The 27,244-nt window shown below is 40.8% G+C and overlaps 1 protein-coding gene across 1 annotated transcript; it reads left to right on the forward strand.

The window, feature by feature from the left end:
* Nucleotides 1-27,035, forward strand: NLRP9 (NLR family pyrin domain containing 9). Its single transcript, XM_061172533.1, has 9 exons — nucleotides 1-280; nucleotides 2,847-4,410; nucleotides 7,297-7,458; nucleotides 18,516-18,683; nucleotides 20,642-20,812; nucleotides 23,152-23,322; nucleotides 25,060-25,230; nucleotides 25,638-25,808; nucleotides 26,903-27,035. The coding sequence occupies exons 1-9, from the start codon at nucleotides 1-3 to the stop codon at nucleotides 27,033-27,035; spliced, it is 2,991 nt and encodes a 996-aa protein (XP_061028516.1).
* The last annotated feature ends 209 nt before the right edge of the window (nucleotides 27,036-27,244 follow it).

The following is a 27,244-nucleotide window of genomic DNA, read 5'->3' on the forward strand; positions in this document are numbered from 1 at the left end:
ATGGCTGAATCTTTTTTTTCTGACTTTGGTTTGTTGTGGTACCTGGAGGAGCTCAAAAAGGAAGAGTTCTGGAAATTTAAGGAGCTGCTCAAGCAAGAACCTCTGAAATTCGAACTCAAGCCAATCCCGTGGACCGAGCTAAAGAAGGCTTCACGAGAAAATCTATCAAAGCTGTTGAGCAAACATTACCCAGGAAAACTGGCATGGGATGTGACCCTGAGTCTCTTTCTACTGATCAACCGGGGAGATCTCTGGACGAAGGCTCGGGACGAGATCAGACGTAAGTGTCATGAAAGGGATGCAGCGCAGGGACCCTTGGGGGAAGGTTGGTTTCCTGGGAGCTTCTAATAATGAAGGTCACATTGTTATTGTGTTAGTGGCCATGCCTCCATCAGTTGAGAATGTGTATAGGTCAGTAGGACGCTTGGAATAGTAGAAGAATTGCAAGCCAACTCTGGTCATTCATGGGCCAGTGATGGACTGTGGATGAGTAGTGTCCTGAGACAAATCGTTCATCTAAGTGTCTGCTCCCCATTTTTCTGTTCCAAGATGAGTCAATGCTATTCCAGGAGATGACCTGGGACTTAGTGTCTGCACAACCAGGACTGCTGAGATGGAATTCCATTATGGTTGTTGCCCATCCTTTTTTAAAAAATTTATTCAAACATTTTTTTATTGGAGTATAGTTGATTTACAATGTTGTGTTAGTTTCTGCTGTACAGCAAAGTGAATCAGTAATATATACACATATCCCCTCTTTTTTAGATTCCTTCCCCATGTAGGTCACATCTTTTTGACCAGACCTGCACAAGAGACTGGGCAGAGTCCTAAGATGAGGAAATAATTATAGAGAACATATGCCCCTGGTGCTATCGGAAGAACTTTTTATGCATAATGTCTTTTCATTCTTACCACGACTCTGAGGTTTACAAGTGAAAAAAATGCAGATCAAACGGTGTCTCCTCATGTTAGATGACTTTTCCAAAAGGGACAGAGCTGACCCAAACCAATTATTTTTGGCTCATTGATTGCTTGATATCCTCCTTTGGGTCAATACACCGTTTTGTCTCCCCTCAGAAAATAAGATCAGTTGAGTTGTAAATCCTGGCAAATAAAAAGTGACAAAATATGAGACAAATCATCCATTAAATTTTTTTCTCTTTATATATGTTCTTAGTTATTTTTGAGTGTTTCACCTCAAACTGGAGTTCATGACCATAGAAGCTCTCCTGGCATTTCTATATATTTTATATTTCTGCTCTCAAGATTCTCTCTCTCATCTGTTTTCATGGCTTTATTATGATTTTTTTAAATTGAAGTATAGTTGATTTATAATGTTGTGTTAGTTTCAGGTGTACAGCAAAGTGATTCAGTCATTCATATATATATATATATATATAGATAGATATATATATACATACACATATATATATTCTTTTTCATATTCTTTTCCCTTATAGGTTATTACAAAATATTGAGTATAGTTTCCAGTACTATACAGTAGGTCCTTGCTGGTTATTTATTTTATACATAGCAGTGTATATATGTTAACCCCAAACTCCTAATTTATCCCTCCCCCTCCCTGAAATCACCCATTTTTATAAACAAATCTTCCTCTGTCTCAGAGAGAGAAAGGCTCCCTACTTTCCAAGGCTCTTTTCCTAGTCACACATACTTAAACAAAACTAGCAATGCCCTTTGCTCAGAAGACATGCAGAAAGGCCTCACCTACTGTAGTTCATATTTCTTCAATGCAGGGTATGGTCCTTGTCTATATTTGTAATTTGTTTATCTCCCCTAGTGCATAGCCTTGAACATGGAAGGTACATAATAAGGGCGGGTTGAAAGAATGACGGTTCAAGGGTGCATTTCTGAAATTAACTTGCAATCAGCATGGTCTTAACAGAAATAGTCTAGACCTTATGATTTCAAGTCAGACAACTGAGACAAATACCTGACCCTAATATCTGTTCATTAACCAAATTAGCCAAGTCACATAAACTCTCAACACTTTTCTGTAAAGTGGGCATAGAATGAATCTTAATGGGTTGTTGAAGAGATGGAAGATGAAGTACCAGTGACAACTTTCTCAGCCCCGATTCCTGGCTGGCCGTCAGTAAATAAATAGTAGTGCTTATGAATTCTTGACTGGGGAGCTAGCACCCCTCTTCTAGTTTGAAATGTAATCACCAAGTATTCACACTTTGTGTAGCCTGTACCTCTGAGATGGGCTTCCAGTCTTGATCAGGTGTTTCCACGGACATGAATTCAGATAGATTTTGGTCTCAACAATACTGAGTTCATGAGCCTGGTCCCATGTGGGCATATACATCAGTCTTTGCACGTGTGTCTGAGTAAATCTGTAGGGGTCATTCTGAGTCCCAAAGATGGAGTGTATTTTTTTTTTAATAAGGACTTTGAGTTACTGTTTATTTTCATGGCCGAGCATGTACATACATGCATATGTTTATTTTATTTTATTTTTAAAATTTATTTAAATTTATTTTATTTTTGGCTGCGTTGGGTCTTCGTTGCTGCGCGTGGGCTTTTCTCTAGTTGCGGTGAGCGAGGGCTACTCTTCATTGTGGTGCATGGGCTTCTCATTGCGGTGGCTTCTCTTGTTGTGGAGCACGGGCTCTAGGTGCGTGGGCTTCAGTAGTTGTGGCACGTGGGTTCAGTAGTTGTGGCACACGGGCTTAGTTGCTGTGCGGCATGTGGGATCTTCCCGGACTAGGGCTCAAACCCGTGTCCCCTGCATTGGCAGGCGGATTCTTAACCACTGCGCCACCAGGGAAGCCCTGGAGTGTATTTTTTAATTGTCTTGTATTCTGTCCCTGTTAACTCAGATAAGCTAAACCCATATAGAAACCACATGAAGAAAAAATTCCGAGTCATATGGGAAAAGGAGACCTGCCTTCAAGTTCCTGAGGATTTCTACAAAGAAACCACAAAGAATGAATATGAACAACTGAATGCTGTCTACCTTCCTGCGGACAAGCCTGGAAATCCCTCACCCACTGTGATCTTGCAAGGTCCTGAAGGAGTTGGAAAAACAACCCTTTTGAGGAAAGCGATGCTGGAATGGGCGGAGGGAAACCTGTGGAGGGACAGGTTCTCGTTTGTCTTCTTCCTCAAAGGCAGTGAAATGAACAGTATCACAGACACGAGCCTAGTGGAGCTCATCTCCAGGGACTGGCCTGAGTCTTCAGAGCCCATCGAAGACATTTTTTCCCAGCCAGAGAGAATCCTGTTCATCCTGGATGGCTTGGAGGAACTGAAATTTGACTTGACGCTTGACGCTGACCTGTGCGGTGACTGGAAACAGCAACGGCCAACGCAGATAGTCCTGAGCAGTTTGCTGCACAAACAGATGCTCCCAGAATCCTCTCTGCTTATCGCCCTAGGAAAGATGGGTGTGAAAAAAAATTATTTCTTGTTGTGTCAGACAAAATGCATATTTCTCCCGGGATTCTCTGAACGCCAAAGGAAGCTGTATTTCTCCCATTACTTCCGTGAGAAGAATAAATCCTCCAGAGCCTTCAGTTTCGTGAGAGAGAAGAGACCGCTGTTTGTCTTGTGCAAAAGTCCCTTTGTTTGCTGGTTGGTTTGTACTTGCTTGAAGTGGCAGCTGGAGAAAGGAGAAGACCTGGAGATTGCCTCCGAAAGCATCACTTGTTTGTATGTGTCCTTCTTGACAAACGTATTCAAAGCAGCAAGTGGGAATTGTCCACCTAAGCAGAACAGAACCCGACTACAAAGCCTGTGTTCCTTGGCTGCAGAGGGAATGTGGGCTCGCACGTTTCTGTTTTGCCCTGGGGATCTCAGGAGAAATGGGGTGTCTGAATCCGACACCTTGATGTGGGTGGACATGAGACTTCTTCAAAGGAGCGGCAACTGCTTGACCTTCATCCATACGTGTATCCAAGAATTTTGTGCCGCCCTGTTCTATCTGTTCAAACGACCCAAGGACCATCCTCACCCAGTCATTGGAAAGGTGACCCAGCTTGTCACAGCAGCCATGAGCGAAGCCTATTCCCGCTTGTCCTGGATGGGGATATTCCTGTTTGCATTTTCAACTGAAAAAATAACAAACATGCTGGAGACATCTTTTGGTTTTCCACTGTCCACAGACATAAAGCAGGAAATAACCCAAAGCCTTGAAACTTTAAGTCAATGTGACCCCAATGAGATCGTGGTGAGCTTCCAGGAATTGTTCAATTGTTTGTTTGAGACCCAGGACCAAGAATTTGTAATCCAAGTGATGAATTTCTTCAAAGAAATTGACATTTATATTGGTACCATTGAAGAATTGACAGTATCTGCATTCTGTCTGAAACATTGCCAAAGTCTGCAGAAATTTCACCTGTGTATAGAAAATGTCTTTTCAGATGAATCTGGATCCATCTCAAAGTGAGTCTGTCTATGAATTCCCTCCCTCTAACCTACACCCACACCATATTTATATTTAGCTTGCTCCAACCCCTAATGGGTATTTCATAAATCATTGGATTTTTGTACTTAAAAACATGGCTTTTGCAGTCAGAAAGGCATTGATTTGAATTCTTGTACTGCCATTTGCTAGCTGTGTGGCCATGAACTGTGTTTCTTAAGTATTTCCGTCTGTATAATCAGGGGCAAATGTCTTCATAGGGCCAATGTCAAGTTGAAAGGTAAGCAGTTTTTATTGTTGCCAGGACTATGCTTCTTTTTTCCCCTTCCCATAGCATTTTAGCATATCCTGGTGAATCCACTGGGAAGGGATGCTCGGAAGCTTATGCCTAGTTTCCTCTGGATTTTGCCCATGTGTCTTTTCTCTTTGCTGATTTTAGCTTGTATTCTTTCATCAGGCTCAGGCTACCAGCTCACACTTCAGCTCTCAAATACATACCCCCTTTCATGGTCTTTTTTTTTTTTTTTTTTATTTAAAGTATAATTCCCTGGCGGTCCAGTGGTTAAGACTCTGTGCTTCCACTGCAGGGGCATGGGTTTGATCCCTGGTTGGTGAACTAAGATCCCACATTGCTGCATGGCATGGCCAAAGAGACAAAAAGTATAATTAACATACAACATTATATTAGTTTCAGGTGTACTACATAATTTTCAATATTTGTATATACTGTGGAATGATCACCATAGTAAGTCTAGTTGCATCTGTCACCATACATAGTTACAGAATTTTTTTCCACTGATGAGGACTTTTATATACACCCCAATGTTCATAGCAGCCTTGTTTATAATAGCCAAGTTATGGAAGGAACCTAAGTGTCCATCAACAGATGAATGGATAACAAGATGTGATATATATAGATATTGTTAGATATATGGAATATTACTCAGCCATAAAAAAGAATGAAATCTTGTCATTTTTGACAACATGGATGGATCTGGAGGGTATTAAGCTTAGTGAAATAAGTCAGAGAGAGAAAGACAAATGCTGTACCTTTTCACTTACATGTGGAATCGATTCAAGACAAAACAAATGAGCAAACATAAGAAAACAGAAACAGTATAGATACAGAGAACAAACAGTTCCCACAGGGGAGAGGAGGAGGGAGAGGGGGAGGGACAAAATAGGTAAAAGGGACAAAGAGGTATTAATTAGCCATTATGAAATAAAGAAGTCACACGGATGTAATCTACAATGCAGGGAATAAGTCAATATTTCATCCTAATTTAGTATAGTATATAACCTATAAAAATATCAAAGCACTATGTTGTACACCTGACATCAATATCATATTGTAAATCAATTGTAGTTCAACAAACTGAAAAAAAGTCATGCAGAACAGCAAGAGAGAGAGATCTACTCTCTTAGAAGCTTTCAAATATGCAATTTGGTATTATTAACTGTGGTCTTTACATCTCTGAGACTTATTTATTTTACATCTACCTGTACGGTCATGTTTTTGGACACAGTTCCTTGGTTGCTGATGGGTCACCAAATATCAACCTTTGTCCACATAACAATTGAGTGTTGTCACCCCAAAGAGGAGGAAACAGAGGCAGAATGAGGTTGAACGCTTGCTCAGCGTCACATAACCCACAAATGTTTCAGATGGGGCTTGATCCTGGTCGCCCTGGCCTCATGGCTCACTTCTTTGACCACCATGCATGTTGACTCAGTGCACCTGACTGCTCCTCTCCCTGTTCAGACTTGACTGTCAGCTTTGAGGGCCTCTGGGAATGGTGTTCTCCTGTGTTGAAAATGTCTTTTTTGGGGTTTTTTACCTGCATTCTCTTTTTTAAAAAAATTTTATTTTGTATTGGAGTATAGTTGATTAACAACGGTGTTAGTTTCAGGTGTACAGCAAAGCGATTCAGTTATACATATACATGTATCTATTCTTTTTCAAATTCTTTTCCCATTTAGGTTATTACAGAATATTGAGCAGAGTTCCCTGTGCTATACAGTAGGTCCTTATTGGTTATCTATTTTATATATAGTAGTGTGTGTATGTCAGTCCCAAACTCCTACTTTATCCCCTCCCCACCTTTCCCCTTTGGTGACCATAAGTTCGTTTTCTAAGCCTGTTGAGTCTGTTTCTGTTTGTTTTTTTTCTGTTTCTGTTTTGTAATAAGTTCATTTGTATCATTTTTTAAAGATTCTGCATATAGGTGATATCATATGATATTTGTCTTTCTTTGACTTACTTCACTTAGTATGATCATCTCTAGGTCCATCCATGTGGCTGCAAATGGTATTATTTCATTCTTTTTTATGGCTGAGTAATATTCCATTGTATATATGGACCACATCTTTTTTTTTTGTTTAATATGAACAGCTTTTAAAAAAAATATTTATTTATTTATTTAGGCTGTGCCAGGTCTTAGTTGTGGCGCATGAGATCTTCATTGTGGCATGTTTAGTTGAGGCATGCAGGATCTTTAGTTGCGGCCTGTGGGCTTCTTAGTTTTGGCATGTGGAGTCTTAGTTGCAGCATCAAACTCTTAGTTGTGGCATGCATGTGGGATCTAGTTCCTCGACCAGGGATTGAACCTGAGCGCCCTGCATTGGAGGTGCAGATTCTTACCCACTGGGCCACCAGGGAAGTCCCTGGACCACATCTTCTTTATCCGTTCATCTGTCAATGGACATCTAGGTTTCTTCCACGTCCTGGCTATTGTAAACATTGCTGCAATGAACACTGGGGTGCCTGTGTCCTTTTGAACCATGGTTTTCTCCAGATATATGCCCAGGAGTGGGATTGCTGGATCACATGCTAGCTCTGTTCTTAGCTTTTTAAGGAACTAGTTGAATTGAGCCACTGGAGAATCACGGTGTTTGTCTTCCTGTAGTACCATCGAGAAGCTCTCCCTCTGGCGGGATCTCTGCTCAGCATTTACTGCCAGCGAGAACTTCCAGATGTTAGATTTGGACAACTGTCAGTTCGACGAGGCCTCCCTGGCGATTCTCTGCAGGACGCTGGCTCAGCCTGTCTGTAAACTCCAGAAGTTCGTGTAAGTCGGATCTTCACCTATTCTTTAAGTCAATAGCAGGGTGTCATTCTTTCTACTCTGGCTTCTTTTGAAAACCCAAGCTACAATCCAGTGTTTCAAAAGAAAATGCTGAGTGCTTTCCTTGATTCAAATGTTTTACTGAGTGAGACACAAACTGTGGACAAACAGGGAGACTTTAAAACTGAACGTGGCCAAGAAGCTCAGTTCCCAGCAGCTACAGCTCAGGTTACAAAGCCTGGATGAGAAAGGACATTTTTTTTCTGCTGTGAGTGGTCCCTAGAACTATACCTTCCTTCCCATGGCATCAGCTCACTTGTGCACAGCCAGTTAGCTGGGGAGTTGCAAGTTCATGCTGACTCTGAGAAATCTTAAGTTTGTTTAAGAAGCAGAATCGGCATTTCGGGGAAATCGGTTTTTCCTTTGGGTTACAAGACTGCATGTGTTTTGGTGCAGGGATGTGTTTGAACTGCGGCCCGCGTTTCAGTTTCTCTGTACCAAATGTTTTAACTATAGTGACGTGTACAATAAAACTTGCTTGGGGAACCTAAGAGGGAACAGTCTTGGTAGTTGGTGATGTTTGCTTGGATGCTGATGGACTGAGAATAGATGTTTCCCAGGTAACGCAGGAGGAGGGTGCTGAGGACAGGTGGGAAAAGAGCCTTAAGTTCGTAAAAGAGAAAAATAAGAATAGCACAGAGAATAGGTAACATGTATAGAACACTTCTTTGGCACAGAGATGGTCGCTTAATATGCATCTTCTCCTTTGTCTTTTAACCCTCATAACAATCTTGTCATCACCTTTTTACAAAACATGTACCAGAAGCATAGAGAAGCTCACAGCCCTTCTCTGATGTCGTGGTCCAAAGCGGGTTGGAAAAGAATGTCCAGACACAAGGCAGAATGTAAAGAAGACAGAACTTATTAGAGGGAAGGGTCACTACCAGAACAGCAGGCGGACTTCCCAGTTGTCTGGGAGAGTCGAGCCCGAACATGTGCTATTGATCAGTTTTTATAGCCAGAAAACAAAGGAATGGTCCGAGGTGAAAATTTCGTTTACTGATTGGTCGAGGCTCATATAGCTTCCTTCTATAGGGTGGGAGTGGGACAGGCCAGATGCCTTTCCTTGTTTGGGACAGGTCCTGTTGCCCAGGTGGGCGTCACCCAGGTGGGCTCAGGAATTTCGTAACCATCGCAACATGGTGGGGAGGACGATTAAGAGTCCAGTAGGGGGTGTAATGCTGAAACTTTTTCAGACAGCGTCATGCTTTGTCCTTGAAGCACCATTGTCCTTGGAGCAACACATCTGATACTTTTTTTTTTTTTTAGCGTAAAAAGAATGCTTTTTATTAAAGGTAGGTAGTCAGGGAAAAGAGGTGTTTCTCTAGTGGAGAGACTGCATTTATGTACAGAAATACTTTTTTTTTCTATGTAAATTTTTTAAATTTAATTTTTATTTTATATTTGAGTATAGTTGATTCACAATGTTTTGTTAGTTTCAGGTGTACAGCAAAGTCATTCAGTTATACATATCATTCAGTTATACATATACATATAGTCATTCTTTTTCAGATTCTTTTCCCATATAGATTATTACAGAATACTGAGTAGATTTCCCTGTGCTATAGAGTAGGTCCTTGTTGGTTATCTATTTTATATATAGTAGTGTGTATATGTTAATCCCAAACTCTTAATTTATCCCTCCCCCCACCACCTTTCCCCTTTGGTAACCAAAAGTTTGTTTTCGAAATCTGTGAGTCTGTTTCTGTTTTGTAAATAAGTTCATTTGTATCATTTTTTTAAGATTCCACATATAATATTTGTCTTTCTCTGTCTGACTTACTTCACTTAGTATGATCATCTCTAGGTCCATCCATGTTGCTGCAAATGGCATTATTTCATTCTTTTTTATGGCTGAGGAATATTCCACTGTATATGTGTTCCACATCTTCTTTATCCATTCCTCTGTTGATAGACATTTAGGTTGCTTCCATGTCTTGGCTATTGTAAATAGTGCTGCTGTGAACATTGGGGTGCATGTATCTTTTCGAATTATGTTTTTCTCCAAATATATGCCCAGGAGTGGGACTGCTGGGTCATATGGTAGCTCTATTTTTAGTTTTTTAAGGAACCTCCATACTGTTCTCCATAGTGGCTGTACCAATTTACATTCCCACCAACAGTGCAGGAGGGTTCCCTTCTCTCCACACCCTCTCCAGCATTTATTGTTTGTAGACTTTTTGAGGATGGCCTTCTCTGATACTTTGATTACCTTGGTTTGCTCTGGGCCATCCTGTTGTCTTCAATCCCACAAGCTTGTCACTTTCAAGTTAAATTTAACTCCTCCTTCACCTTAAATGTCACTTCTTGGCTATGTACCAGAACTTGTGAGCCTAGGAAGTCACCAAAGCTGGGAGAGGTCTTGGGACACAGTGTTTCTCTGACTAACCCCCATGAGGAGAGAAAAGACATCTCCCTTGTTTACCCCCATATCTCCGGCCAGCAAAATACAGAGCTTTGCAGGCGCTTGTCAAACTGATGTCGAATGAATGAAGGGTTGCTTGCATTCTGGAAATGGTTTATTCATTTCACATAAAGAAACTGACTCATAAATGAACTGCTCTAGATCCTGCATGGAGAGTAAAAAATAGACCTCACCGCACTCTTGTTTTTTTAAAGTCTTCTGAAAACTCGGTGAAAGATAAAGCTAATAAGTGAGCTCAGTATATACATTTTATTGAAAAATGAGGACCAGTGGTCTCACAATTGAGAGATCTGTCATTGATTTTAGATGAGGTGGATGACCGCATAAAGGAGAACAGGTATCCAAGACACCTGGGTGAAGGTATGAGTTAAAATGTGCACGTCCGTCCCAGGAACTTGAGGTTGCAAAATGAGGAAAACAGTTCCTCTTCACAGTGTGCATGGAAATCAGTCGTTGTTATCATATCTAGAGTTCTTTAGCTCAGTGTCTAGTAAGAATCATTAGGCTCATTTGTAACTGGCCAGATGAGATAGAGATGGTAAATGTAGTCATTTATCCCCCCAAGGTGTCCAGCCATATGTCTTAGAATCGGGAACTATTATTCCTTTTCTTTTTTGCACATGAGATTTTTAAAAAGTGTAAGTGTTGGGACTTCTCTGGTGCTCCAGTGGTTAAGACTCCACACTTCCACTGCAGGGGGCGAGGGTTCGATCTCTGGTTGGGGAACTAAGATCCCACATGCTGCGCGGTGCAGCCAAAGTAAATAAACGTTAATTTAAAACAAGGAAATCATTAAAAAGAGGAAAATGGTACAGATGAACTTATTTGCAAAGCAGAAATAGAGTCACAGATGTAGAGAACAAACTTATGGTTACCAAGGGGGGACGGTGGGGTGGGACAAACTGGGAGATTGGGATTGACATATATACATTACTATGTATAAAACAGATAACTAATGAGAACCTGCTGTGTAGCACAGGGAACTCTGCTCTGTGGTGACCTAAATGGAAAGGAAATCTAAAAAAGAGTGGGTATATGTATATGTATCTCTGATTCACTTTGCTGTACAGCAGAAACTAACACAACATTGTAAAGCAGCTATACTCCAATGAAAATTCATTAAAAAAAATAAAGAAAAAAATAAAATGAAAGTGTAATTGCTTAGCTGAATACAGAACAAGAGGCCTGGGGTCATTCCCTCCACTTCAGTTCCAATCCTTCTCTAAGCTTAGGGTTTAGGGAATGTTGGCAGTGGTAGTATTGGGGAACCTACCAATCTTTCTGTGAATCCTTGGGTCACAACCCCGACCTGAGCCAGGGAGTCAGTCCACTTCTGCATCTCTACATACCACCACTCTTCTTCCAGAAACCATCATCACTCCCCTGGAATTGCTACTCCTAACAGCCTCCATCTCTGTTCCTTGGATCCTGTTTTGCCTTCTGTCAAAACATTTTTCCATAGACAAACCAGATTTTGTTTTAAAAAATTTTTATTGGGGTATAGTTAACCCACAATGCTGTGTTAGTTTCAGGTGTACTGCAAAGTGAATCAGTTATACATATACATGTATCCACTCTTGTTTTAGATTCTTTTCCCATATAGGCCATTACAGAGTATTGAGTAGAGTTCCCTGTGCTATACAGTAGGTCCTTATTAGTTATCTATTTTACACATAGTAGTGTGTACATGTCAATCCCAAACTCCCAATCTATCTCTCACTCCCACATTTCCCCCCGGTAACCATAAATTCATTCTCTAAGTCTGTGTTTCTGTTTTGTAAATAAGTTCATTTGTATCATTTTTTTAAGATTCCCCATATAAGTGATATCATATGATATTTGTCTTTCTGTGTCTGACTTACTTCACTCAGTATGACTATCTCTAGGTCCATCCATGTTGCTGCAAATGACATTATTTTGTTCTTTTTTATGGCTGAGTAATATTCCATTGTATATATGTACCACGTCTTCTTTATCCATTCCTCTTTCAATCAACATTTTGGTTGCTTCCATGTCCAGGCTATTGTAAATAGTGCTGAAATGAACATTGGGGTGCATGTATCTTTTTGAATTATGGTTTTCTCCAGGTATATGCCTTGGAGTAGGATTGCTGGATCATATGGTAGTTCTATTTTTAGTTTTTTAAGAAACCTCCATACTGTTCTCCATAGTGGCTGTACCAATTTACATTCCCACCAACAGTGCAAGAGGGTTCCCTTTTCTCCACACCCTCTCCAGCATTTATTGTTTGTAGATTTTTTGATGATGGCCATTCTGACTGGTGTAAGGTGATACCTCATTGTAGTTTTGATTTGCATTTCTCTAATAATTAGTGATGTTGAGCATCTTTTCGTGTGTTTCTTGGCCATCTGTATGCCTTCTTTGGAGAAATGTCTATTTAGATCTTCTGCCCATTTTTTGATTGGGTGGTTTGTTTTTTTGATATTGAGCTGTATAGCTGTTTGTATATTTTGCAGATTAATCCTGTGTTGGTTGCTTCATTTGCAAATATTTTCTCCCATTCTGAGGGTTGTCTTTCTGTTTATGGTTTCCTTTGCTGGGCAAAAGCTTTCAAGTTTAATTAGATCCCATTTGTATATTTTTGTTTTTATTTTCATTACTCTAGGAGGTGGAGAAATTTTTTTTAAATAATAAATTATGCCTCGAAGTCTTTTTCATGATTTCCCATCATTAGGATAATATTCAGAATCTGAGCTTTTCCCTTCCTTCTCTCCGGTTTATCCTTCACCTGCTTCCCCATCATATGCTGTGGCCCACGGACCTTAACTTTCTTTCAAACCCCTGACCGAGCTCATTCCTGACTCAGAACGTCTGTTCCAGCTGCTGTCCTTTCCGGTCAGTCTTTCCCTAGACTTTCACCAGGCAAGCTCTTCCAAATGCCTTCTCTGACCACCCCTCCCCCCAGTTAAGCAGCCCGGACCCCCAGCCCAGCCACTCTAGAACCTCATCCTATGTTTGATTTCAGTATCAGTTATGAAATTGCCACTCTTCTGTTGTAATTGCCTCCAAGCAGAAGGTAAGCTCTGGGTTCTGGGTCCTGGACTGTCATATTCGTGTCTATATACACCCAGCACCCTGGCATCTAGTTGCAACTTAAGTATTTGTCCAGCGAAGAGAATGAACAGGTAGTTTGGCGTGATCGCAGAGATTAAGGATTGCTCTTTGAAGTGAGAAGATCTTGAGTTAGTAAGTAGCTCTATCTTTCACCTGGAGCACCCTTGGTATGCCTTTCCTTTCTTTTGCTACCCACTTCCCACCTTGTACCATCTACCTCCCACGTAGATACCATGTGGTATCAGGTTGTTACTGAAAAGTGTGTGCCTCTTTTAGACACATTTGCTAGTTTCTTAGCTTATTCTTGCTTCTGTGACTCATTGTTTCCAGCTGAATTCATTGTTCATCCTATGTCACTATACCAAGAGCTTTTCCAAGAGTCTCTACCGGGAGCAAATTTGAGTCAAAAGTTTGAGTAAACTTGAGTCTAAAAACATCTCCCTTGCAACTGTATCCTTTAATGATGAGAATACATGTTGAATATTAAACCTTTTTTTCCTTGTTTCTTTGAATTCTATTGATTTATTTCTTAAATTCAGCTTTTTTTGGAACATCTTTATTGGAGTATAATTGCTTTACAATGTTGTTAGTTGCTGCTCTATAACAAAGTGCATCAGCTATAGGTATACCTATATCCCCATATCGCTCCCTCTTGCATCTCCCTCCCACCCTCCCTATCCCACCCCTCTAGGTGGTCACAAAGCACCGAGCTGATCTCCCCGTGCAATGCAGCTGCTTCCCACTATCAGCTCTTTTAAAAAAACAATTTTTTGTGGGGGGCACACCATATGGCTTGTGAGATTTTAGTTCCCCAACCAGGGATAGAACCCAGACCCTCGTCAGTGAAAGCACAGAGTCCTAACCACTGGACCGCCAGGGAATTTCCTTAAATTCAGCTTTGCAGATGTAGATTTTTTCCCAGTTTTTATCAAGGTGTAATTGACATAGAACATTGTATTCATTTTAGGGGTACAATGTGATGATTTGATACATGTATATATTGCAGTGATCACCACAAGAAGTTTATTTAGTTAACATGTATTGCCCTACATATGTAGTTACAATTTTTTTTTTTCCCTTGGGATGAGAACTTTTAAGATCTACTCTCTTAGGAACTTTCAAATATATAATACGGTGTTGTTAACAATAGTCACCATTAGACCCCCAGGACTTATTTATCTTATAACTGGAAGTTTATAACTTTTGACCACTTTCTACCATTTCACCCTCCCAACCCACAATCTCTGGCAACCACCAAATATTTATGTTTAGTGTTTTTCTAAGATCCCATATAGAAGTGAGATCATATAGTGTCTTTCTCTGAATTATTTCACTCGCAGATGTAGAGATTGATCATTTCCATTCTTCAGTTATAGATCACCTTTTAAAAAAAAATCCTCGGTTTTGGTAGTGCTTAGTTTTCTTCTTTATCCCTAATAGTTTACAAATTTCAATATTATGGGTCCCTGTGGGAATTTTGTTTAACCTAACTTTACTGGCTCTCACTGGGGCCCTTTCAGTCTTAGAACTGACAAATGATTAATAAAGAAAATAATTTGGGGGAAGGCTTGTGTTTAAGTTTAGGAAAACTATCAGGATTGCTTATCTCTGTTACAGTAGGGAGGTAAAACTTGAAACCATCCCTTTTAACATCATCAAGATAAACTTAAGATTTTTATAGAGTTAGGACACAAAATGTGAAGAAAAGATTAACAAGCTTATCAAATATTTTTGTATCAATGATTATTCATTGCATCAGGTTTTTACACTAACCATTGTTTGATTCACTTACTCCATAAAAATAAGAGCTCTTTAAATCTCAGGCAAAGAGATTAAATGTCCACTTAGCTCTCACTATAGCACTCACCACGTCCGGCAACTATTACAGGTATTTCACAGTATTAGCTCATTATATGCCTTTAATTACTTAATGAGGTGGGCAGTCTCAGTACCTCCTGGTACACACTAGAAAACCACCACCTGGGAGGATTCAGAAACATGCCCAAGGTCACACAGATTGGCAAGGGGGGGAGCCAGGAGTTGAACCCATCAGCCTGGCTCCAAGGATGCATGGTTCTTAGTTCACCAACATTATAAGTTGCTGATGGTTGAGATCCTGTTCTTCTTGCTTTTTTTAAAAAATTTTTATTGGCATGTAGTTGATTTACAGTGTTGTATTAGTTTCAGGTGTACAGCAAAGTGAACCAGTTATATATATACATATATCCACTTTTTTTTAGATTCTTTTCCCATATAGGCCATTACAGAGTATTGAGTAGAGATCCCTGTGCTAGACGGTAGGTCCTTATTAGTTATCTGTTTTATATATAGTAGTGTGTGTGTGTCAGTCCCAATCTTCCCATTTATTCCTCCCCTTCTTACCCCCCTTTTTGCTTTGTTAACTTTTTCCTTAACTCTAAGGAAAGCAAAAAAACCCCAACAAACTGCATTACTGTCAACACTTCCATTTTAGTCTGTCTCCTTTCCAAGAGGTTAATGATCCGTGCTGGTGATGTAGATGGTGACAATTATTGATTAGATGTTCACCCTTGTGATTGTTTTCCCACCGTTTGCCGACTCAGCGCTTACTGCCAGCCTGGTGCTGGAGTCCACTGCAGCTGCCCGGGCTGTGGATCACGGTGTGTTCAGTGGTGAGGTGGCTCAGAGGACCTGCTGACGCCCCCATTTCTCACAGGTGTCGCCAGCATATCAAGGGCATTCCCTGTCTTTCCGTGGTAGCACTTCTCCTTGTTCGCTGGGCCAGCCTGTCTTCTCCTGACTGTACTGACCCCCTCCCTCAAATCCCTACAAGTCCCACCCTGCTGTCCTGGGCTCCATCCATCTCTGGGCAGGAAGTGCCTTGGGTACTGCTCATACGTTTAGGGCATCACTCTGCCAGGAATTCCCACAAGTCTTCCAGGCTGTGGTGTCCCTCACATCTGTCTTTTATTTCTGGCCAATGCATAATTCACATTTTAGTGTTTGAACATGGCAGAATATTTACTTTGTTATTTCTCAAAGTCGATTAGGAGGGGAGAATTCAGGGTACACTTAAGTCATGACACCGAGAGCCACACTGTGTGGCATGTATTTATAAATCATATATAAATTTATAAAAAGTATATATATATATATTATACATTTAATATATGTTATTAAAAAAAATCAAAACCTGGGACTTCCCTGGCAGTCCAGTGGTTAAGACTTCTTCCAGTGAAGCGGGTGTGGGTGCAGGTTCGATCCCTGGTCAGGGAGCTAAGGTCCCACATGTCTCACGGCCAAAAAACCAAAACATAAAAAAGAAGGAATATTGTAACAAATGTGGGATAGGGAGGGTGGGAGGGAGGGAGACGCAGAGGGAAGAGATATGGGAACATATGTATATGTATAACTGATTCACTTTGTTATAAAGCAGAAACTAACACACCATTGTAAAGCAATTATACTCCAATAAAGATGTTAAAAAAAGATAATAATAAACAACCTACTAAACAAATGGGTGAAAAAATATATAAGTAAATCAATAAAGTAAGTGCAAATAAAAAATAATGAAAAAAAAATGGTCCACATCCAAAAAAAATCTTAAAAAAAAACAAAACTAAACTAAAAACTCAAAGCCTGATCATGTTCTAGGCACTATAATAAATTGTAATTTCTTAACCATCATGACCCTGTCTACTTGTTTCATGAAGAAACTCCACCATTAAGTTAATTTGCCCAACCTTGCAAAATATCCAGGAGAAAAGCAAGTATTCTAATGCAGTTTTCTCTATCTCAGGAGCCTGAGTCTTGAACCATGACATATTGGGTTGGTTAAAAATTTCGTTTGGGTGTTCCCGTAACATCTTACAGAAAACCTGAACGAACTTTTTGGCTGACCCAATATATTGTCTCCTTTTTATTTATTTTATTTTTTATTTTAACTTTTAAAAATTGTCTCCTTTAAAAAAAATCTGTTTTTTTTAAACTCAGAAATTTTATTCCAGTATGAATTTCAATAGTAAGATCATATGTTCAATATAAATTCAACCCAAGTTTTTACTTTCTATTTTTAGCTACTAGTAATTCTATTTATTTATTTTTTAAAATTTATATTGGAGTATAGTTGCTTTACAATGTTGTGTTAGTTTCTACCGCACAGCAAAGTGAATCAGCTATACGTATACATATATCCCCTCTTTTTTGGATTTCCTTCCCATTTAGCTCATCACAGAGCACTGGGTAGAGTTCCCTGTGTTATACAGCAGGTTCTTATTAGTTATCTATTTTATACATATTAGTGTATATATGTCAATCCCAATCTCCCAATTCATCCCACCCCCACTTCCCCCCTTGGTAACCATGTTTGTTCTCTACATCTCTGTCTCTATTTCTGCCTTGCAAATAGGTTAATCTGTACCATTTTTCTAGATTCCACATATAAGTGATATTATACAATATTTGTTTTTCTTTCTCTGACTGACTTCACTCTGTATGACTGTCTCTAGGTCTATCCACGTCTCTGCAAATGGCACTATTTTGTTCCTTTTAAAAAAAAATAAATTTATTTATTTATTTATTTATTTATGGCCGCGTTGGGTCTTTGTTGTTGCGCACGGGCTTTCTCTAGTTGTGGCGAGCGGGGGCTACTCTTCTTTGCGGTGCGCGGACTTCTCATTGCGGTGGCTTCTCTTGTTGCGGAGCACGGGCTCTAGGCAAGTGGGCTTCAGTAGTTGTGGTGCACAGGCTCAGTAGTTGTGGCTCACGGGCTCTAGAGCGCAGGCTCAGTAGTTGTGGTGCCCTGGCTTAATTGCTCCGCGGCATGTGGGATCTTTCCGGACCAGGGCTCGAACTCGTGTCCCCTGCATTGGCAGGTGGATTCTTAACCACTGCGCCACCAGGGAAGTCCCCTATTTTGTTCCTTTTTATGGCTGAGGAATATCCCATTGTATACATGTACCACATCTTCTTTATCCACTCCTCTGTTGATGGACATCTTACAGAAAACCCAAGCAAACTTTTTGGCCGACCCAATATATTGCCTCCTTTTTATTTATTTTATTTTAGCTTTTAAAAATTGTCTCCTTTTAAAAACAATCTCAGTTTTTAAACAGGAGTGGAGCCTTTCCTTGGGGAAGAGTCTGGCTTGGAACACAGTAATTCAAATATGTGTGTCTCTATTGGATGCGAAGCACCGAGCCAGGCCTAGGATGCAAGGAGGTACAAACATGGTATTTCTCCCCTCATGGTGCTTAGAGGTTAATATGGGGTAAGTTTGATTCTCTTCCCTTATAATATCTGTGGTAGTATTCAGAAGTGGAAGGACTTCGCAGAAACAGGCGACATCTAAGCATCTGGCGTCTGAAGATCTGAGAGAGAATTTATAGGCAGCAGTAACCAGATATCCAAAAAAAAATTTGGGGAGCTTAAGCATGGAAAGTAGGAAGAATTGTGCAACAGGTATTTTGCTTTGTGCTTGGACTTCATTGAATGAGTTACCGTATTTCCTCATCTTTTGCAGGTATAACTTTGCTTCGAAACTTGCAAATAGCCTAGACTTCTTTAAGGCCATTCTTCATAACCCTCATTTGAAATACCTGAACCTCTATGGCACTGGCCTCTCCTATATGGACGTCAAGCAGCTGTGTGAGACGCTGAAACACCCAGTGTGTAACATAGAAGCACTGCTGTAAGTCTCGGGGTTGTCCACGATATATTTTTTTTCCAATGTGAACTTTGCAGTTCGAATATGCCCATTTTCTTTCCTGTCTTTGTCTTTTACTTATTTCACCACTTCCATCTTGGTATCGGTAGACCTCCTAGTAAGATGAGGATGGATGGATTCTAAAGGGCAAGGCTTTCTCTCAGAAGGTCTGTCCTGTCTTTCCCTTCTTTGGTACTCACTTGAATTACTTCTCATGGACACCTTATCTGATTCTCCTTGGCTCTGCTGTCAACCGACCATACCAAAACCATAACTCCAATTTCTTTTTCCTGAAGATAGTCAGAGAAACTTAAAATGAGAAAGCTTATGGATGATCACAAGTGTGATTTTGTAATCTGGCAGATGATAACGTTGAGGCTGGAGGGAAAGCGATTTGCCCAAAGTCATTTCTTCCTCTTGAAAATTATCTGGGATGCCCTTAGCATCATTGGGTGATTTCTTAAACAGGCTCAATCCGTTTTTCAGCAGGAAGAACAAAGGGGAGTAATAGAAGTAGCAATAAACAAAAACAACTCATTAAACCGACCAAGAGAATACACTCTTCTCTCCACCAGTAATGTGATAGATAGATCACATACACTTGGTTAATTTCACCTGTCAAGATTCATCAGGAGAGACAAGGTCCATGCATAAGAGTTGTTTGAACATACAGGCTTGCTATTGACCTTATTTATCATTCTAGCTGTTTCCGTATCATAACAATTCTTTTCTTCTACACTAGCTCTCTCCACTCAGGGGGAGCTTACAAAATTCCTTAGTATTTGCCCTGTTTCACATTATGCCATTGGCATAGAGTGTTTCATTTTACATGGTAGCATAAGACTTGGGTAACAGATCTAGGAAACCAGGAGTCAGTTGTACACAGTTTATAGGTAGAATCTTTGCTTCTTTGGGGCAGACCAGCTGTGCTCTTGACTTCAGTTTGGTATTGGGAGTGGGAAGTCCTCAAAATCAGGTTCTCTCCAGCCCAATAATTCTCAACAGAGGATATTTCATCCTCTGTTAGGAGGTGTCCATATCTAGAGACTTTTTTTTTTTTTTAAATAGCAAGGAAGATTTCATTTAAGATTATCGCGGGACTTCCCTGGCGGTCCAGTGGTTGAGACTTCGCCTTCCAATGCGGGGGGTGTGGGTTCGATCCCTAGTCGGGGAGCTAAGATCCCACATGCCTTGCTCCAAAAAGCCAAAAAAACATAAAAAACAGGGGCAATATTGTAACAGATTCAATAAAGACTTTAAAGATGGTCCACATCAAAAATTTTTTTTTTAATTAATAAAAGATTTTGCAGTAGGAAGGAGTTAAGACTATTGCAATAGGAAAGAAAGTTGAACTCACTTTGCTGAAACAGAAGAGGGGTAAGCTAATGGAAGAAGCACTTTAGGGAAGAAATTGTTCTAAATGATTAGGTCACTAGTGTTTGTTAATTGTGGAGACAGTTTTGATGGTCATGATTACATGGGAAGGATGCTCTAGACATCTGGTGGGTAGAGGTCAGGGACGCTCTTCAACATCCTACAACACACAGGAAGCCCCCACGATAAGGAATGATCTAGCCCACAATGTCAACAGTGCTGAGGTTGAGAAGCCTGCTCTAGCCCATGAGATGTTCTTTTGAGCTGCATTAAGGCTCAGACCAGGGTTTCTCAACCTTATAACGACTGATGATAAATAATCAGATAATCAGACTTATTGAGGTCCAGATCATTCTTTGCTGTGTCCAAAACATTGTTGAGAAGCACGGGCTCAGACGTTTTCCTAACTTACTGCTTTCCTAAAGCAATAAGGGATTCGTGAGGAAAGTCATATAATGACATTCGTGCTTTCACAGAGTCTGGAACTGCCAGGTGCGGGATTAGAAGCCAGGATGTGGTCCAGGGTCGGTTGTGCATACACCATCCCACCACACGTGTCTCTCATGTAGGTTGGGAAAATGTGACATCACGGATGAAGCCTGCGAAGACATCGCCTCTGTTCTCGTCCATAACAAGAAGCTGAAGCTTCTCTCCTTGGTAGATAATCCCCTGAAGGACGAAGGAGTGAGGGTGTTGTGTGACGCCCTGAAGGATCCAGCCTGTGCCCTGGAGGCACTGCTGTGAGTCAGCATGGGGGAGGAGAGCCCTGGGGGAGGGGGGAGATGGCAGAGCATCGCCATGGACCCCGAACGGTCCAGCAAAATGGAGCAGATACAAAGATTTGCCCCACAGAGGAGCCATGAGGTTGAATTCAAGAGATGTAAGACTAACCCTTAGATGCCTGGCATCTAATTTGGAGCCCAATAAATCTTGGTTATCATGAAGAAGGACGATGTCTCTGTAGGTGTACTGGGGGCTGGGGAGGGGGACAGTATAAATAATGAAGAAAAAGGAATTCACTTGATTACTTGCCGGTGTGGGGTTGCATAGGTTCTAGGTTATCGCTGGGAACCATGTCTCCACTTCTTTCTTGTTGCTAAGATATAAAACAAACTGCTTCCTTGTTAGGGGCAAGAGAAAGGGTTTTCTATTTACCCAGTGAGGCCACAGGAGAAACTTAGTGCTAAATAAAAAAATGCCTTAAAGTAGGGGACAGGTGCAAGAACACCCAAGTCTATGGAAGCGAGTAAGTAGTCTAGAAACAAAACTTTTATTTGTGTGTATGTGCATGCATAGGTGTGTATGTGTATATAGACCTGTGTATTACATACACACCCAAAGTGGTATTTACCGTAGAAGGTGAGAATATTATTACTGAGATGACTTTTTAGACTGTAAAAGAAAATCAAAACTAAAATAAGGTCCAGGAACATTAAACATTAAAACCAAACTATTAAAAAAATAAGGAAAAAACTCTGCACTATAAAGATTAGACCAAAAAATCTTTAGAGGTACAAAAGAAATGACATATTGGAAGATGAAAGGATTTGGCTATTAAATCCTGCATGATGTTATACAATAAGTAGAATTAAAGTGTATTGAATAACTGGTCACTTAAACGGGCTGTGTTTATCTAAGAGTTCTTTAAAATACATCGTTTAACTTTTTTTTTGTTTTTAAACTTGAATCTTTATTCCTTAAAAATGAAAGACTACTAAAGATGCAAGAAGGTCACTAGTAATTTTAAAAGAAAAAAATGTTCAACCCATTTTTTTAAAACTTTTTATTTTGAGCTAGTTTCAAAATAAAAACTAGACTTTCAGAAAAGTTGGAAAAATAGCACAAAAATTCTCTTATAGCCCTTACCCCAATCCCCTAATGTTCAACCTATTTTTAGTAGTTAATATTTTTAATATTTAAATGTTTAATACCCTTTTAAACAAAAGTACAAATTTAAAAAATATATTCCACTTGGCCAGAATTCTGCAAAATAGGCAAATTTATAGTATGATCGAAAGCACTAAGTTTTTTTTTGCAAAGTAAGTTGGCTAATAAATCAAGAAACAAATGAAAAGTCTATTAATAATAAACCTCAGAACTTCCAAAATTTTTTGATGCAAGGTGTTAATTCCGTATAACTTAAAATGGCAGAAAGTATAAAAATACAAATGCAGAGATTCAGGGAATGTATAATTGTAGGGTCATGGAACCATCAGATATTATATTATGCAACCATTAAAGTCTTAGTTTTTTTTAAATGTTGGAGAAAGCATATTTCATCAAAAAAAGTATGAATCAGTTGCCTATTGTCTGATTTCAAAAATTCAAAAACTGAAAGGGAAAACCCACCATGAGTGAGTAGTGTTTGCTAATCAAAGACTTGAGCATTCTTGCCAAAGGTGACATTCTGAGATGCCCCTGAAGGGGCCAGGGAGGTAACGGAAGTCGGTGGGTGGATGGGGGAGCTGGGGGAGAGAGGTGAACTCGACCGTGCCTGCCCCACCCAAGGTGGGTTTCGGATCCCTTCCACCTGTTATTTGCCATGTAACCATCTGCTGTGGAGTCCCAGGTATCTGGCTTGTGTGTGATAGCTAGAAGTGTAGAATTCCACATGAAATGTCAGCTAAACCAACTATATTCAGAGGTCACATTCAGTCTTGATCTGCCCGGTTGCAACTTGTATCGTATGCTTCTCTTTATTTTCTAAATTCCCAATAGTGAGTAGACAAGAACTCATAACCACAAATTTTTAAAAATAACATTTTAAAAGAAAAATGTGAAATAAGATGTTGTCCAGCTATTATAAATAAGCACACTGTGTCACAGAGAAGGGATGATTTTGTCCAAGTTCATCCAGCTGGGGGTGATCTGAGTTGGAACTGGGATCCGAGATTCCGTTCCCCAGTTTGGGACCCTGTGGTCCACATCCTTCTGTATTTCCACACCTGCTGCACATTTTAATCCTCCTATTTTTCTAAGTGACCACGGAGTACAAGAAAGTTTTTACATGGAGTTTCATGAAAATATTACCCTGTAGAGCTTAAGTAGCTTGACGGATGAAGTATGTGTGTCTTTGCAGATTGATGTACTGTTGCCTCACCTCTGTAGCCTGCGACTACATCTCCCAAGTCCTTCCGTGCAACAAATCCCTGTCTTTTCTCGATCTGGGGCTAAATTTCCTGGAAGATGATGGAGTGATAACTCTATGTGAATCACTGAAGCACCCAAACTGCAACCTACAGGAGTTGTGGTAGGTCTGGCTGTGATTTGCTTGAATGTCAGCGTTTCCTTTTTGGCTGTTGGCATCCTGGGAAGGAAACAGGAAGGGGGGAAAAGCATAGAGTCTGCTGAAGAAAAAAAAAAAAAACTAAGCTACATGTTTACCCCACGTGATACTTCTGGGGCTCACTGATGCGTGTGTGTCTTGACTATAGGGCTTGTCAGGACTTGGTAGGACCTGCTACTCTGGAGTTGGGTCTCTGTCCTTGGAAAGACTGGAAATGGAGTCCCAAGTGCCCTAAACTAGCTGTGTGAACTTGTGAGGGTTCCTCACCTCTCCCCAAGTGTAACATGAGGATAATTATAGTTCCCACCTCAAAAGATGGAGGTGGGGTGGTGGGATGAGCTGGGAGATTGGGATTGACATATACACACTACTATGTATAAAATAGATAACTAATGAGAACCTGCTGTAGAGCACAGAGAACTCCACTTCTCTGTACAGTAAAAACTAACACTGTAAAACAACTATACCTCAATTAAAAAAAAAAAAAGATGGAGGCAACCACTGGGAATAATGCACATAAAGTACTATTATCAATGGCTGGCCCATCGAAGCACACCATGAATGACAGACACAACATGAGAATCAATCATTCCTTTTACCGGGCAGATAAGGTAAATCGGTAAATGAAACCCTCCGTCATCCCTGTTTCCATGCAGTGGCATGCACACACGTAGATACACACACACACACGTGCACACACACACCTGTGAGTGTGAAGTTGCCAGTATGTGTGCATGTGTGCGTCTATCATGGTTTCTCAATCAGCACTATTGACTCTTTTAAATTAATTTTTATCGGAGTAGAGTTGATTTACAATGTTGTGCTAGTTTCCGCTGTACAGCAAAGTGAATCAGTGACACATACACATATATCCACTCTTTTTTATATTCTATTCCCATAGAGGTCATTACAGAGTATTGAGTAGAGGTCCTATGCTAGACAGTAGGTCCTTATTAGTTATCTACTTTATATATAGTAGTGTGTATATGTCAATCCCAATCTCCCAATTTATCCCTCACCCCTCTTTCCCCCCTGGTAACCATAAGTTTGTTTTCTACAACTGTAACTCTATTTCTGTTTTGTAGATAAGTTCATTTATACCCTTTTTTGAGATTCCACATATAAGCGCTATCATATGCTATTTGTCTTTCTCTGTCTGACTTACTTCACTCAGTATGACAATCTCTAGGTCCATCCATGTTGCTGCGAAGAACATAGGGTTGCATGTATCTTTTTGAACTATGGTTTTCTCCAGATATAAGCCCAGGAGTGGGATTGCTGGGTCATATGGAAGCTCTACATCATGAGCTTGGGGGCAGGAGATTCATAGGAGATATAATATGAAATATTCAGTGAAGTCCTCGGCGAGGTGACATTTGTACAGAGACTCGGAGGGAGTAAGGGGGTAGCCCCGCTGATATTTGGACCAGGAGCTTTACAACCAGCAAGAGCAGAGGCCCTGGGGGGAGAGACCAGGCAGCGCAGGAGAACTGCAGAGAGCCCAGGGTGTTGGGCAGAGTGAAGAGAGTGGAGAAATGGAGAAGTTGTTTCATCTCTACCATCATCATCATCTCAGGAGTACTTGAGTATTTCTACCTTTACAGGAATAAGTGAACATAAGTGAAGCCATTCCAGATTGGACCTCATGATCGTATATATTTGTGTGTCTAGGAGAATTTTGTGTATTTTTTTCCCCTCCAGGTTGATAGGCTGTTACTTCACCTCTGTTTGCTGTGTGGACCTTGCTGCTGTTCTTATTCACAGTGAAAAACTAAAAACCCTGAAACTAGGGAACAATAAGATATATGATGCTGGTGTCAAACAGTTATGTGAAGCTTTGAAGCATCCTAAGTGTAAATTAGAGACTCTTGGGTGAGTGTCCACTGATGTTGGGAAAGCTTACCTACTTCAAGACGAGGAAAAGCTAGAGGATTAAAGGGACGAAGGGGAAGCATGTTTAAAAACAAGTGTGTCTGGAACAATGTGATAAGTCAAATGCCAGCCGTGAAACCAGGGTTTGCTTACGCTTGGCACGGCGGATATCTGGGACGGGGTGGTTCTTTGCTGTGTGGGGAAGCGGGCTGTCCTGTGCATTGTGGGATGTTTAGCTGCATCTCTGGCCTCTCTCCACCCACGAGATGCTAGTAGCACTCCTCATGTGTGTCAGATGTCTCCAGACACTGCCACATGTGCCCCAGTGGAGAAGGACCTGTCTAGATTGTAAAGTCTCCTCTCAGAGGCGTGGAATCTGCATTTCGAGGTGGTGTTTCCCCGTGCAGGTTGGAGATGTGTGAGCTCACCTCTGCCTGTTGTGAGGACCTGGCCTTGGCTTTCACTCTCTGCAAATCACTGAGGTGCATGAACTTGGAATGGATTAGCTTGGACCGTGATGGGGCGGTGGTGCTGTGTGAAGCCTTGATCAGTCTGGAATGTGGCCTGCAGATGCTTGGGTGAGTGGACATTGTTTCCCCTGGTGGTGAGTGACCTCAGAGGGAGGTTAGACTGCCGTAGGTTTGCCCAGCGTGGGCATGGTTCACATTTGGGCTGGAGATTTCTTTGCTATATGAAGCTGTCCTGTGCATCACAGGAGGTTGGGTAGCATCTCTGGTCTCTGCCCACACGCTCCATTCCCCGGGACACCACCCTCCAGTCATGATGATCAAAAATGGAAACTTCAGGGACTTCCCTGGTGGTCTAGTGGTTAGGACTCTGTGCTTTCACTGGTTCAATCCCTGGTCGGGGAACCGAGATCCTGCAAGCCACGCGGCCAATAAAAACAAAACAAAACAAAACAAAAAACTTCAAAATTGCTGACAGGCAAGATTTTAATTGTTCAATCAAAAGAGAGAGATTGTGCAATACGATAGAGGTGTTAGTTAACGCTATGGCGGTAATCATTTTGCAATATGTAAATGTATCAAACCAATGCATTGCACACCTTAACCTAACACAATGTTGTATGTCAATTATAACTCAATGAAATTTTAATTAACTAACTTTTAAAAAGAATGCCTATCACATCTATTCCCTGAAATTGTTTTAAAGGCTCCTGGCATTGTCAAATGTCCCCTGAGAGGCAAAATCACCCCCAGGCAAGAATGACTGCTTTCCTATAAACACCATCTCCTACTTACCTTGCCCGCAAAGATGTAACCCCAACTCAGAGCTGGAAGGGGTTCCGTAAAGGACTGAGCGGAGTCTTGACCCAGAAGTACATTTTCTCGAGAGTAGCAGTTAATATTGTTTGGAACATTATGTTTGCATTTAGAGTGTGTGTAGCTGATGTCCGTAGAATGAATATTTGAATACCTTCCGTTTGCCAGGACCCCGATGACCTGCAGAGGATAAACAAAATGGTTCACATCCCTCTTCCTCACTTTCCTAGTCTCTAGGAAAGTTTCGTGCATTCTTTGCACAGTCAGTACAACTCTCCCAGCCATTTCTAGGAAAGAGTGGAGAGGAAGTAGCCACTGGGGTGTAGAGAGACCAACAATCATGGGTCAAGTCAAGAAAACTCTTTTTTTTTTTTTTTGTATTTCCCCAGCCTGAATAAATCTTCATATGATGAGGAAATTCAGATGCTGCTGACAGAGGTAGAAGAGACGAACCCCCAGCTGACCATTTCACACAGTCTCTGGATTGATTACGAGCACAGGATCAGGGGTGTTCTTGGCTGACAGGGAATGTCCTGAAGTAATCTTCTCACAAAGGCTTCCCCTGGGTCGCAATGGGCATTTCTCCTCCTGACACACCCTGTCCTGTAAATTGTTCGCCAGGGCAGTGGGGACGGTGATTTCAGAGCTCTTCCTTCACAGTATTCTAGCAACATGATTGTGGGATGTGCCGTCTGTGCCTAAGTCCTCTATGCCCCATCTTGAAAGTTCCC

This window comes from Eubalaena glacialis, chromosome 18 (assembly GCF_028564815.1).
Source record: "Eubalaena glacialis isolate mEubGla1 chromosome 18, mEubGla1.1.hap2.+ XY, whole genome shotgun sequence".
NCBI lineage: Eukaryota > Metazoa > Chordata > Mammalia > Artiodactyla > Balaenidae > Eubalaena > Eubalaena glacialis.

Bases quoted from the DNA above. Each gene is read 5' to 3' on its own strand.
- NLRP9 (XM_061172533.1), top strand. From the start codon at position 1: ATGGCTGAATCTTTTTTTTCTGACTTTGGTTTGTTGTGGTACCTGGAG. The intron at 281-2,846 runs GTAAGTGTCATG...CTGTTAACTCAG, and splicing joins GGCTCGGGACGAGATCAGAC to ATAAGCTAAACCCATATAGA. The intron at 20,813-23,151 runs GTGAGTCAGCAT...GTGTCTTTGCAG, and splicing joins TGTGCCCTGGAGGCACTGCT to ATTGATGTACTGTTGCCTCA.